The sequence below is a fragment of the Myiozetetes cayanensis genome, unplaced genomic scaffold (assembly GCF_022539395.1).
Source record: "Myiozetetes cayanensis isolate MyiCay16 unplaced genomic scaffold, myiCay2020 scf2-11, whole genome shotgun sequence".
NCBI classification, from domain to species: domain Eukaryota; kingdom Metazoa; phylum Chordata; class Aves; order Passeriformes; family Tyrannidae; genus Myiozetetes; species Myiozetetes cayanensis.
Genome location: NW_026087411.1, coordinates 80,756,615 through 80,769,883, shown reverse-complemented (window position 1 = coordinate 80,769,883; position 13,269 = coordinate 80,756,615). Strand labels below are relative to the sequence as shown.

General features: G+C 38.7%; 1 protein-coding gene across 1 annotated transcript in view; it reads right to left on the bottom strand.

The window, feature by feature from the left end:
• Positions 1–746: 746 nt before the first annotated feature.
• The window catches only part of ME1 (malic enzyme 1), a 160,772-nt gene continuing 148,249 nt past the window's right edge, over positions 747–13,269 (bottom strand). The window contains exons 11-14 of the mRNA XM_050314435.1: positions 11,727–11,869; positions 9,578–9,751; positions 3,326–3,424; positions 747–1,101 (exon numbers count right to left, since the gene is read on the bottom strand). Coding sequence (XP_050170392.1) covers positions 943–1,101; positions 3,326–3,424; positions 9,578–9,751; positions 11,727–11,869 — 575 coding nt within the window. The 3' untranslated portion in view covers positions 747–942. The remainder of the gene's footprint in view (positions 1,102–3,325; positions 3,425–9,577; positions 9,752–11,726; positions 11,870–13,269) is intronic.

The following is a 13,269-nucleotide window of genomic DNA, read 5'->3' as shown; positions in this document are numbered from 1 at the left end:
GGCTGGACAAATAAAGTTAGTTTTTGGTTTCTAGAGATAATTTCTATAGTAGAGATTTGAAAGAAATAGATAGCAGAAAAGAAGTTTAAGTACATTTTGTTTCCAGAACTATCCAGAAAATAAATTACATTTTTCCTGGGGTGGCAATTGTTTAACAACTAATAATTCTTTGACAGCTATTCTAGCATTTTGATACTCCTTTTTTGTCAAGAATACAGAGTTCAAGCAATTCCATGAACTTCAGGTCAATCATTTGCAGCGTATCAGAACAGCAGTCATCTTGGTGGGGGAATTAAATCCTTGACTGTTTACAGGACATTAGTTTAGCTAATGTTAAATGTTACTAATGTTAAATGCTATTGTTAGTAATGTTTAAATATTCTAATTAGATTAGGACAAAAGGTTCTGCAGGTTCAATTCTTGTTAGAAAATTTTCATTACTCTACACAGGACTGATCAATATGGGTTTTTTTTTAGAAGAAAGTATTCTAACCTTACAGTTGTTTAAAGTTTGGTGTTTTTAAATAATAGGTTGACAAATTACTGTGATCTGTAGTGGATTGAACAGTCATCATATGCATTTTTTATTTGTCAAAAAATACCATTTGTCTGCTTAAGTTCCCATGGACGTTTGTGACACAACTCTCAATTCAGCATACAACCATTTCTTTCAAAAAGATCTGTCAGACTGTAGTGGAGGATATATCAAATAAAATAACAATAAAAACAACCAAACAATGCAAATCTATTTCTCAGATTTTTATTTTCTGATGTGTGATTCACGATTTCTTGATTTGAGTTGCTAATGAAATACTATGATTTAGAAAAAGTTTTCTGGATCTTAAAAAATTAGCTATTCTTAGGCGGCTTCCTAGGCAGAGATGATCTTAATATTTTAATGCTTTTCAACTGCTGCTGGTTTCTTCATTCTTCATTAATTATTTACAGTTTCACTTTCATGGCTTCTTCAGGCCAGGTATAGGAGTCAGCCACAAAGCTGTTGTAATCAGTGCTGTAAATCTGAGAGCGGATGAAGGCTTCCAGGTCCTTGGGCTGAGGATAGGTGGATGCATTGTTATTCCTGTAGGCTTCTTCCGCAATCTAGAAAGATGCACAATCCTAATTAGTGCTGATAGAATATTTGAGTAAATTTAGCAGGATTTGAAAGTAGGAATTAGTTCAAAATCAACATGAGTTGTCTTCTCTGGTGTTGGACAGTCACCTGTACTCACACTGGATCCGGGCTAGTATGCAGTGAATAAGACTAGGAACAGGATGATGTTTGTATTTAAGTGGGTCTGACTCACTCCTGCTTTTGAACAGGATTTCAAAAAGTCTTTGCTGTTACAAATACAGTGCTCCTCCTTGCCCAGTAATATCTTAGCTTTTAATGTGCAGTGGTGGATAAAATATCGCACAAGCCCCAAGCACTGAGGTACAATTTCTGCTTTTCTATCATCACACTACCCTGGTTAGCCATCTTCTCCAAAGCACTGTAAGAAAAGTGTGATGTGTTCAAAGTTTCCACACTCCCTGCATATTAGAGAAGTTTATTATTTGCCATCATTTGATAATATACTTCAGAAAAGGTAAGCTCATAAGAAAAAATTAGTCCTACATAGTGCACAGGTTTAATTCTAGGGATGGCTGGGGGAAATGCAACTATTTGCTTGCTCTTTCCTCACCCAGACCATACCTAAGTGAATGAATTACGCATCACAAGTATAACTGCAGTAAGAATTAAGTTTAGAAGGGGTTGAAGCTCACTCAACATATCAAAGTAGCCTTTCTTGTCTAAAGAACACCTACTTGAGAAACATATATCTTTAGACTGGACATTCATCTACAAAACAGAAGAATTCAGTCACACTGGTTTTATGCAGCAGCACATTTTGGAAAGATCTGCTTGAAACCGTACTTGGGAAACAAACTAATACGCGTCCTTTGAATAAAAGGGAGATGGTCTTCCTCCTGCTCTCCTTAGCTCCCTTTAAAACATAAATGTTTTAGTTTGGTGAGAAGTTGATACCCAAAGTCACTGTATTTAGATATCTTTTCTAGGATTAATCTGAATCTCAACTCGATTTAACTCAGAAGCACTTTGGGTGTTTATCTTTAGGTTTATCCTCAGGTCTGTGCACATAATTACCATGGTTGAATAAGGTCTGAATTTATATCCAACATTCATTATTCCAAAATATTTTTATATTGCTACTCTCCTGAAAGAGGCAGAGGCCATTGCTAAACCTCTTGGGCTGTATGAGCCAGAGCAAATATTTGCAGGAATAAAGTTTCAACAAAGAACAGGCAGAGAGAATCACTCGATAGCATTTTTTTTTATATATATAACATGCACAAGTAGAAGAGGAATTTCTCTCACTGTGTTTCTGCCAAACACAGAGTCAATTTCATTTTGCCTGAGGAATCCAGGTAACATTTTGGCATCTACAGAACAGAGTTTTTACTTACCTAAGATGACATAAACTGTGAGTGGGAATTTTCTTTTTTAAACACACAAAAGTGAATCAATCTAGGGAAACTGTTTCATGCATGAGAGCTGCTTGTTATTCTTTCAAAAGAATATGGAGTAAGTGGAATCATTCACATTAATGTCACCAAGAGAAAAACAATAATTAGAGAAAAAAAGGTCACAGAAGACCAGCAAAATAACCTCCTAAAATATTGACACCCCCCCCTAAAGATAAATGACCTGAGATAAATGCAGTATTTGAAAGACTTCTTCTCCTCTCCAGGACAGCCAAATTTCTTGGAAAACTGTGGGTTTAGCTCAGTTTCTGAAAATCCAGCTCTGTATTTGCTGGTAAAAAACAATCAACCAATTATCTGCTGACCTAAACCCAAGCCATAAACAAAAAGCATCCCCTGTAGTTATTATTTTGATAGGTCAGAATAACAATGGGAACAAGAGGGAACAGCCTGGACACAGGTGGACATTTACTCCCTTGACAGGCAACTGATAACCATGAAGGGCCGAAAGCCTTGAGATGTGCAGCTGGCACGACTGGGGCTGGGAACCTGCTCCTGACTGGTGAACAGCACAGTCTGGGCTCTACAGACAAACACTTGCTACAGTTGCATAGCTCTCCTTCTTGCATTTGGGATTACACTTACATTTATGAATTTAAATTTAATTTTGAAACTGCTACGTGTCCAATACTGATTGATGTAAACCAACCTCAACTTGTGGGAAGGTGTGTTAGTTGATCAAATCAAATCAAATCAAATCAAATCAAATCAAATCAAATCTTCAATTATGTAGAGAGCACGGGAAGAAGAGAAGCCACAACAGACTGAAATGACTTACCCTCACAGCAATTTTCAGTGACACATCTTGAATAGTGACTAATGGAGGGTAGAGACGACCTTCCTGTAAATTCTCCTCTGAAACTTCCTGAGCTATAACCTAGAAATGAAGTAGACATGTTTAACTTGACATGCAGATGCAGATGTAGCTTTATTAGACAGTGATCTAGTCTTAAGCAAAAAAATGTTTCCGCTTTGGCAAATCACATAGATATTGCTTAATCAACATAGGCAGTGTTTTTTAGAACCAGCCTTGTCATTAGGAGTAGCTACAAAAGAACTAGAAATTTAGGGAGTCACGCCCTTTTCTCACTCAGACAATAAGGTTCATTCAAGTTTAGAGTAAGTCATGACACACATAAACCAGTAAATAGTTCATAATGAGATAAACATTCCAGCTAACAACTGTAATTGGATCAAAGATTTCTAGAATTCAATGCACCTATTATTATGACAGTTGTCAAGTCAACCTGTACAGAGAACAGCTGAAACCCCTAAGTGTAAAATGCTCTGAATGAAATTACTGGTGACTGAGTAGGTTTGCTGTGTGTCCAGCATGAGATCATAAAAGTAAGTATCAGTCAACCACAGAACAAGGTAAAATAAGATTATCCAGGGCCTTTCAAAGCCCTGCTGGTTGCTGTAGCTGGATTTTGAAATAGAAAGTCTAATGCTAAATTCTGGCTTGCTGGGACAGAAAAAACATGCTGTTAGATCAGTCTGTCCACTCCACTTGAAGGGGGTCTGTCGTCTCAACCATATCAAGTAACTAAAGAAATTCTTTTGCTCTTTGATTGATTTTTCACCAGACTGACCAGGGGAGGAACAGTGCCGGGGTTTCAGTGCACGTCTGAGAGCAGCGTCGCCTTTATGGCTTGAATATTCCTGCTTCATCTTCCTAGCGATACTGGAAATGTTTTGTTGCCATCACCAGCAATGAACAGATCAGGAAAGCACAGCAAGCTGGAGAAGGTGGTTTTTACTGTTTACTCATTGGCCACATGAAAAACCTCCTGTTACCACAGGGTGTGAGGACATTCTGTGCAGTGAGGAGACACTGCTTGCACTGTCTGCTTATGAACTTCCTTCTTACTTCATGAACTTCCTCTATTTCTGCAACAGAGACCTTTCAAGAAGCAAAAGGTCCTGGGGCTACCTTTGGAACTAATGATATTTCTGGTATCATTATCAGGAAAAAAAATTGGTTGTCATTTGGGGACTTAAAATAGAAATACATCTGGGGTGATCCAGATGTAGATAGAAGAAAAACTCTGGTCTGGATAGCATCTGATGACAACATGTATGACCCAACAAGGTTCTGAAAACACTAGGAAGTTCTGAGAAGCACTGAGGAATGTAACTGATAACAAAGAGAAAACAAGAAGTGCACTTTTGAGGGAATTTACTATAAAGATACTTGAAACAGAGCAAACTGTTTCCAACAGTTCCTGTTGCACGTGGGAAATATACATTACTTGCCAAAAACTAGAATGGCATCAGAACAGATGCCCGGATATCATCAATGCATCCCTTCTGGCAGAAGTAGGTAAGTAGTTTGAACCAAAGTAACTCCAGGTTCAAAGAGAACCTCTTGTGGAATATAACTGCATGGTGGTAGGTGTGGTAAGTTTTTCCATTTGGAGTGAAAATTCAACCCAGAAGAGTAATAAGAGATTATTATCTCTCTTATAACAAGTACAGGAAAATTACTTGTTTACATTTAAATCCGATATCGAGAAATTCAGCAGAGAAAAGCCCTCTAGGGGGAGCTAAGAGAACGTGAAATCTAGATACTGCTCCCCATAATAGTAACTGGGTTATTTCAAAATGATACACAGCCCTTTGATGTGCATCTGCATGAGTAAAGAGGAGCTTGCAGCATGAAATCTCTGATGTTAAAAGTTTATCAAAGCTCTGTAGGAAAGATGAAATCTGAAGAAATCAACAGCAAGCTGCTGTTAGTGTAATGCATCACTGAAAAAACAATGGTTCAGAAGTGAAGTACTTCTGTTTTGTGATGGGGTTGATAGAAAGTAACAATATTTAGGCAATGCTGGAAGAGAGAGAGGTAGCAAGTTCAACTATGTAGAGGCTATGCTGTTACTTCTGACATAATCCTGTAACATCATTTAAAACTATGCAAAACCACAGAAACAAGCATTTTTCAAAGAGAATGACACCTTCGTGTGGTCTTTAAAACACACTCCTTGAGAACACCAGATCAGTGGCAGGGGAAAAAATGATGAATCAAGATTTGGAATTATTGAGAAAGTAAGAGTCAACACAGGAAATGTAATTGAACTAATATATAACTTCACAGTGTAACACTGCTTTGAGCAGTGTGTGGTTTTGCTTCACGTACTTCAAATAGAGAATAGAATAGAATCCAGAAGGGTATAAAGAATAACAAGGATGATCCAAAGTTTACATTTTGTACAAAGAGAAAAAAAATAATAAAACAGACTTGGGAGAAAAAAAAGAGAAGACTGAAAAAAAATGCAAAAGATAACTGAAGGTGAGCATTTCTTATAGTTCTATAGGGAAACCAAATCATGAGACAGCAGAAAATTCTAAGAGGAGAGTTTCTTTGACCACAGAACTCGTAATTGTGACACTAATTGCCAAGAGATGTTTGAATGTATGACCATGTTTAAAAAGCCACTAGGCTCATTTATGAAGGAGAAATCCATACAGGGATAAAACATCCAGCACAGGAAGGCCATACAGTACAGGATGCCAGATACTGAGGAGCCATTTCAGCAGAAAGATCACTCTGTCTTTCTTCCCTATTTATCTTCCTTTCCTCAGCTTCTGCTATGATTACTTTCACAGGAAGATACTGAGCTGTTTGGATCTTAGGTCTAACCCAATATGGATATTTTTATGTTTTAAATTTTAATTAATTCAAGGTTTTTGTAGAAAAATTAGCTAAACCTCATTGCAGAACCTAAATGAAAAACAACCAAGACAAGACAGATAGCATAAAGCAAGTTGAGGCATCTTGGTTTTAGGAGGACATATTCTCCATAATGAAACAGGATTATTTTTGGAGTAACTGAACAATAGGACCCACATACCAAGAATATTTCATTAGTTCATAATTCTCTGTCCCTTTTGTTATGTTTGGTAAGACTTAGAAGAATAGGTAACATCCCTTGTCAACACAGAGAAATTGCCTGCAGTTAAGAGGTATTACAGTTTACACTACCTTTGATTTATCATCCAAACTCAAAGTTATGTTCTATTTTACTTGGCAGGAAGCGAAGAACAGGAAAGTTAAATCTATTGTAGCTACAATAAGCTATTTGGGACTTCTATCATATTTAGTTGAAGAGGTGGCAAAGCAAGAAGACAGGAGGTGCAGGTATGCAGCCTGGGCTGCTACTTTTTATAATTTTTATAATTTCTTTTTTTCAAGTAAGCTAGCACTACAATCTAAGAAGGTCCCTCTGCCCTAAAAAAGGCGTGGTTTTGGTGCCTTAAATTTTGCAGCATCTTGGATGCTTTCATTTCAAAGGAAGACTGCTAGGCACTATGCTAAAACCCACATGAAACTATTCTGATTTTACCCTCTCATTAAAAAAAGCCAAGAAAACGAAACAAAAAAAAAAACACTTTTGGTTTGTACTGTAATTTCAGCTAAGGGCTTATGCAGCCCTCACAGTCTTCACACCCCTGACACCTCTTCTGGCAAAGCCTCCTCTGCCCCTCACATCCATAAGGAGACCACATGTGAACGCCCTCAGCTCGGAGCCGTAAGGCAAGAGGCTAATCCAGGGATATTGCCACCGACAGAGACTTTCTGTGCCAGACGAAAAATACATTTTTATATTTCAAAGTTTTCTAGGGGTTTTATTAGAGGAAGGCAATTGTGTAGCAAAACCTCGACCAAAAAAGAAGACTCGGGAGAGAACCTCTACCTCAAGAGAGAGTTTAAAAGCTTCCTCACCATTTCTGACACTATTTTACTGCCCTGTTAAATTTCTTTGTTCAGAACAGACTTTTTTCTGACTTAGTAGACTGTCACTTGGAACACAGTTCAGTCCACGTATGTGCCACTTTTCATCCACCAGAACCCTATGTATAGGAACCATTTCACATAAAACAAATTGAAGCAACTTCTACAATGAAGTAGGACAACTGTGTAACACAGCACTTTAGACTGGAAAGTGAGGATCACCGTATCCAACTGAAATTACAGGGGAGGATTTAAAGGGAAGATATAATTATCCAAAGACTAAGGAGATGGATCATTGCCCTCCTAAGATGGTTAAAGCCAGTGGAGACAGTCTGGGCCTTTTACTAATTTTAAAGATGGAAATTGTGAACATCTTTCTTACAGAGGGCAGGCTGCTGGCAAACTTTTTTAAAGATGCCCATAGAATGTACCTTAAAAAACCTTTCAAAATCCAGCAAGGGCAGTGTGCGAGTGCCAGCCCTTTAAGAAAGCTTCATATGACATACTGCCTGTCATAGGATCACATTGTCTATCAGTTGCCCTAGAGTGATAGCCAAGAGCCATTTTCTTCCCTTTAATCCATGAAGAAGACAGAAGGAACAAGAATCAGGAATGCAGTATCCCTTAGAGAAGCTGCAGGAGTTGAGTCAGACATTCACACATCTGCTAATTGGTGCAACTTTTTTTCCTTTTTTATTATTCTGCAATTTTAACGTTCTAATTTCATTGCTTTGAGCCTTCCTCTGTATGCTACTTGTACTATCCATGTACTCCCAAGTGTGCTTACACAGCTTCTTTGAAGACTAGGACAGTGCACACTGATGAAGTTCTCTGGATTTTAACTGGTATGACCTGGACCTGGTAGAAATTCCCACTGAAGTGAATCTAGGTCAGTTAGAGTTAACGTGGTCAATTGAGGGTAGCCTTCTTCTTTATTTACATACCCTTTAAAAACCCCAAAGCATCAGACTTTTAATTACTTTGCATGGACACAGTCAGACCAACATCCACTACCCAGGGCTTTCTAATCCCTGAACCTTGACTCTTTCTGAGCAGGATGATCTTAGGAGGACATTCCTGGGAGCTGAGTAGCCAGGAGTTTATACAGGGATAGCCCCCATCACTATGGATAGAAGGAAGCTGAGTCCTGTGAGGCTCATTACATTGACCTGGGTACCAGCCAAGAGCAGAACCAACAGAGGCAACAGAGGAGACAGGAACTCTAAGACAATGCAGAAAGAGAAGAAAGACAAGAAAGAGTGAGTCTCAGAGGCAGGAGTGGTAAGGGTGCAATGACACTGTAGCAGATGAGGAGCAAAGATACTGGACTGAAAAAAAACACAAAAAGTTTAAATTTTCTTAAGTGAGAAACAGCTGAAGAAAGACTGACATTGTTTTGGGTAATTTTTTTGTTAAAAAAGAAAATGTGTTAAGCATTTGATTTCAACCCCTGATGTCAATTTATTTTGTTTGAATATAAGATTCTCAAATAATAAAGGCCACATTCTTCTCCCATATATGTTGAAGATACAATTCTGTGCACTTATGGTATCATAATGTAAGACAGTGGATGTCAGATCTGGAACAATCACTGGAAGTAGGTGGTGAATGGCTCCAGAACCAAAAGTGTTTCCTCTCTGTTCATCTCTTGCCCACTGAGTGGAGATAAAAGAGGAGAGATCACATTTTGGATAGTGTCAGAACAAAGATAAAAAATTGCCTGAAAAAAGAGAAGAACCGATGGAAAAAGGAAAGGAAGAAAAACAGGAAGAATAACATTGCATTTGTGTAGAACTGTTGTACAAGGAACCACAAGGCAATGGAGCACTTCCACCTGCTGTTGATAAGGGAAGTCCACAAAAAATTATGCCAATGGCTCTACTCAAAAAAAAAAAAAAAGGTTAAAGAAATTAAAGTAATTTTTGTAAGCAAAACACACAAGTCACCCCAAAGCTACTAACATCAATAATAATAATTCCTTTCTATCTAAAATGAAACCCATGTGCCTGTGCATGCAAGTACATATGTGCATTTACTTGTGATATGACAGTACTGAAGTCTTTCTCTTTTTTTCTTCCCCAATAGAAAGTGAACTTTATGTCAAATGACCTCAAGTATTAACTTTTTTAAAACAACTTATTCAAAGAGAATTTATAAAAAACAACACACTTTGCATATAAAGGCCTTACACAGGAAGCAGTATTTTCCAGTCTTAAAGTTTAGCTGTTTTTGTTTAATTGCTTAATAACACTAAGCCACTAAATAAAGGAATTTAAATAATTTTGAATACAGTACCTCAGCAGTTGTGAGGAATACATCCTCATCAATATGTCTCAGTCCACATGAAATAACACCAAGGGCAACTCCTGGGAACACATAGGAATTGTTACCCTGTCCCGGATAGAGAGTTTGTCCACTTGGAAGAGTGACAGGATTGAAAGGACTTCCACTGGCAAAAATGCCGCGTCCCTAAATCGTAACAAGAAAGCCAAAAAAAGCACGTTAGCTGAGAGATTGCTGCTGAAATATTTCACAGAGCCTTCTAAATATCCACCACTGTGGAAGGTGGGTTGAATCTATTTAATATCTTTTCTGAGGGTGTTAGAGCTATTTGACTGAATATGTCTCAAGAACATCAGGATGTTGATCCTAGAGATCACTGGCGATTCTCTGCGACTGCCTGGTGTCAGAGAGTAACAGCTTCTTTATTCAGGTAAGAGCTCTCCATACAATTTAGAAGGGGAGAAACTGAAAGCCAGCACTCATTATTCACTTTGAGAGTCCATGCCAGCAGAAGGGTGCATGGGAAGCAGGAATGCATCTGGAGCTGTAAAACTCAAAGTGGACAATACAGTCATGGTAGCAACAGGTGATGCTACTGGATTCCTTTTTCCCAAAGAGAAAAGCATCCACAACAATGACACCAAGGCAACTAAGTGTTGCATTTTTGGGTGGGGTAATTTCTGAGGAGCTGTGAGCAGGTTCTTTGTTCTTCCCAGTTCCTTATTTCAGGCTCTTGGGCCCACTCTGCAGCTCAACAGAACAACAAATGGGCAAGCTCTGTCCCAGGAACATCATCCCACAGTGTAACCTGTTAGTGTGGGACTTCCTCTGCCTGGACTTTGTGCTTCCCCTCTTTGTAATATACTGAGCAGGATGAGGGCACCAAATCAGGCAGTGGCCAGTACTGATGAACCATTAGAATGTTTTCCAGTAGATTTTTGGGTAATGATAAGTAGGACTGTGGCTGACAGGGCCCAGACACCATGCCCAGATTGGTGCATGTAGGCAGTATGGAAGAGCCAGCCTGTTTGGGGGAATTAGAGAATTTAGCCATAGTTCTTGCCTCTCCGGGGAGGGAGCACCATCAAATTTAAGCAGTGAATTTAGATGGAGAAGAAAAGCCAGCCTTTATTTATGCTAGCACTGCTGAAGTGATAAAAGTCACTGTTAAATACTTCAGAGGCACTTTATATCAGAAATACCTACGCCTGTTTTAGGGAACTGGAAACGTGCATTTTAGAATATGCCACTGTTGCTATTCAGCCCTTCAGAAGAATATTCTGTTTGGTTTGGTGTCATGCACTATTATCATGGCTGGCTTATTATATGTTTTGGTGACAGATCAAATCCTTCAGTGTGTCTTTTACTCTGTTTACCAGATGTGGTTACCCACGATAACCAATACTTCATGTAGGCTGCTTCCCTGGCACCTGCCCTGTGCTGTAATTGCATCTGTGCAGTGGGGAATAGACATGCTAAATTTGTCTTTTAAACACTGCAAAACTGTAATTCAAACTGCCCTGCATTCGACAAGAAATCCAAACACAATCCAGTAGCAAACATACAGTCAAGCACTCACACATTTCAAATTCTAGACTGAATTACAGGATAACATTATTACTAGCACTTCTATAATACAACAATAAATAAGTAAGCACAGTTCTCTTAATTTTCACCTATGTTTCTATAATAGAAATCTTTGTAAGAGGAGTCAATTACCCCAGTTCTTAATGAGCAATGGTTTTAAAGATTATGTTTCATGTATTGAAGTATTTTCTTACCCTAAAGAGTATTTCTAAAATCTCAAATGAAAAGCATGCCACTGTGTGTATATATTTCACAAAGTGGTACAATTAAAAAATAGGCATAAGGCTTTAATCACTGATGGCTACTGATGCTTCAGTTATAATACAGGTTATGAGTCTTGCCTGACAGGAGTAAAAGTTATTATATGTTTTATGAGAGTGCAAGCATGTAGAGAACTCAGTGCAATTGTCTTGATAAAATCTGAAAAACCTGTTACTTAATTTAACTAATTCTATCTATGCACACAGAAGTGATTAGTACTTGCTACGGCACCCTCTGTCCTCCTCCCATTTTAAATTTAATTTCAGATTTACTTTTCATGATGTATAGTGGAGAGATGTTAATCTTTGATTACCTCTGTATATTTGTAGCACTGCTCAGCAGTGCATTCTGCTTTGCTGGTGGGATTGCTGAGAGCAAAAATGATAGGACGTTTGTTTAAAGCAGCCATATCCTGAAGGATTTGTTTAGTAAAAGCACCACCAACTGCAGCAACTCCTAAAGAAGAAGAACACACACATAACAGTAGACAAATTAAATCAGTTCAAAGTAGGACATTCATGTCACTTGTAAATGAACAGAGTTCTTTTTACTGCCTATTTCCCTCTTTAAAATGGAGTCCAACTTTTTTCCTAACACGTGGTTAAAATAAAGTTTTGTATAAAAGATTCTGCAACAGTGAAACTTCAGTATTATCCCTAACATGAGGCAGAACCTATTCAACTCTCTACAGTTTGGTGAATTTCTCCTTTCACTTTTCTCAGGTTCTTTATATAACATAGAAATGTATCTCCTAATCTGCAGGTAAGTCCAATAAAGGATAGATGCAAGTCTGGCTCCGAAAGTCTTATGCAACAGACTGGATAGTTTCTCCCAAATCCAGTGTATCAGATTTCAGTCTTTTCTGACATGGCAAAGTCTCTGCCTTCTACAGCTGAGCTGAGGAATAATCCCAATTTTGAGTCTAAGCCTTCCCTGACAGCAATTTTTTTTTTTTTAATATATCCCTTTTCATCTCATCAGAGACACTTTTCTGTTCCCTATACTGTCCACACTTATAAATGCTTTTCCCAGAACTGAATGCCAGTCTTGCAGCATGAAAGCATCTAACTTAGGTTGCACTCTGCTGTACTGCAGACACACAGAGAGTACTACATCTTGGGCCTCAGATACTTCACAACCAAAGAGGGGGGCGTGTGATATTTTTGAGATGCCAGGTATACCCATATTTCTGACTAATTTATGAGAGCTGGGAATCCAAGGATAAGGTCCTTCCTCCCCACACCTTTAGTGAAAATAAAGTAAACAGATCTTGGGGTGAAACTAAGCATCTTTATTTTCCAGGAGGCCCCTCTCACCTGGCTTGGAGAGAAGGGAGTCTCCTTCTTGCTCAGAGCCCAAAGTGCCTGACACCCCATTCTGCTTTCCACACAGCATCTGAGTTTCAAAAGCAGTAAAAAGAGCTGGTTTCCCCTCTCTTGGGGGAGTGGAAATGGATTAAAACCTGGGCAGGGAGAGGAGAGCCTGGAACTTGGGTCAGTACTGTAACCTCTTGTGACTCATGCTCAAATGATCACCCTGACATTGCCCAGTCTAACAGGACATGTTGGTATCTGCCTGAGGAAAGCACAGGGTCCTTGGAGGGAGGTGAAAGGGGCCCTCACTGCACAGAGCCAGCTAAAAGGTCATGCTTCAGGACTTTAAGGTGCCTCAGAGTATTTTCTGACTGATTCCACGTGAAGTATGGTATCATCTGTCACACAGTACTATTTTTTGCAACTCTGAGCTCTCTGTACTTCACCTTCTATGAATGGACAAGAATGTTTAGATGAAAATGTTCTGCTAGACCAGCTGGGCCACTCTATGTTTGATGAATAGTTAATGCAGTCATGATTCTG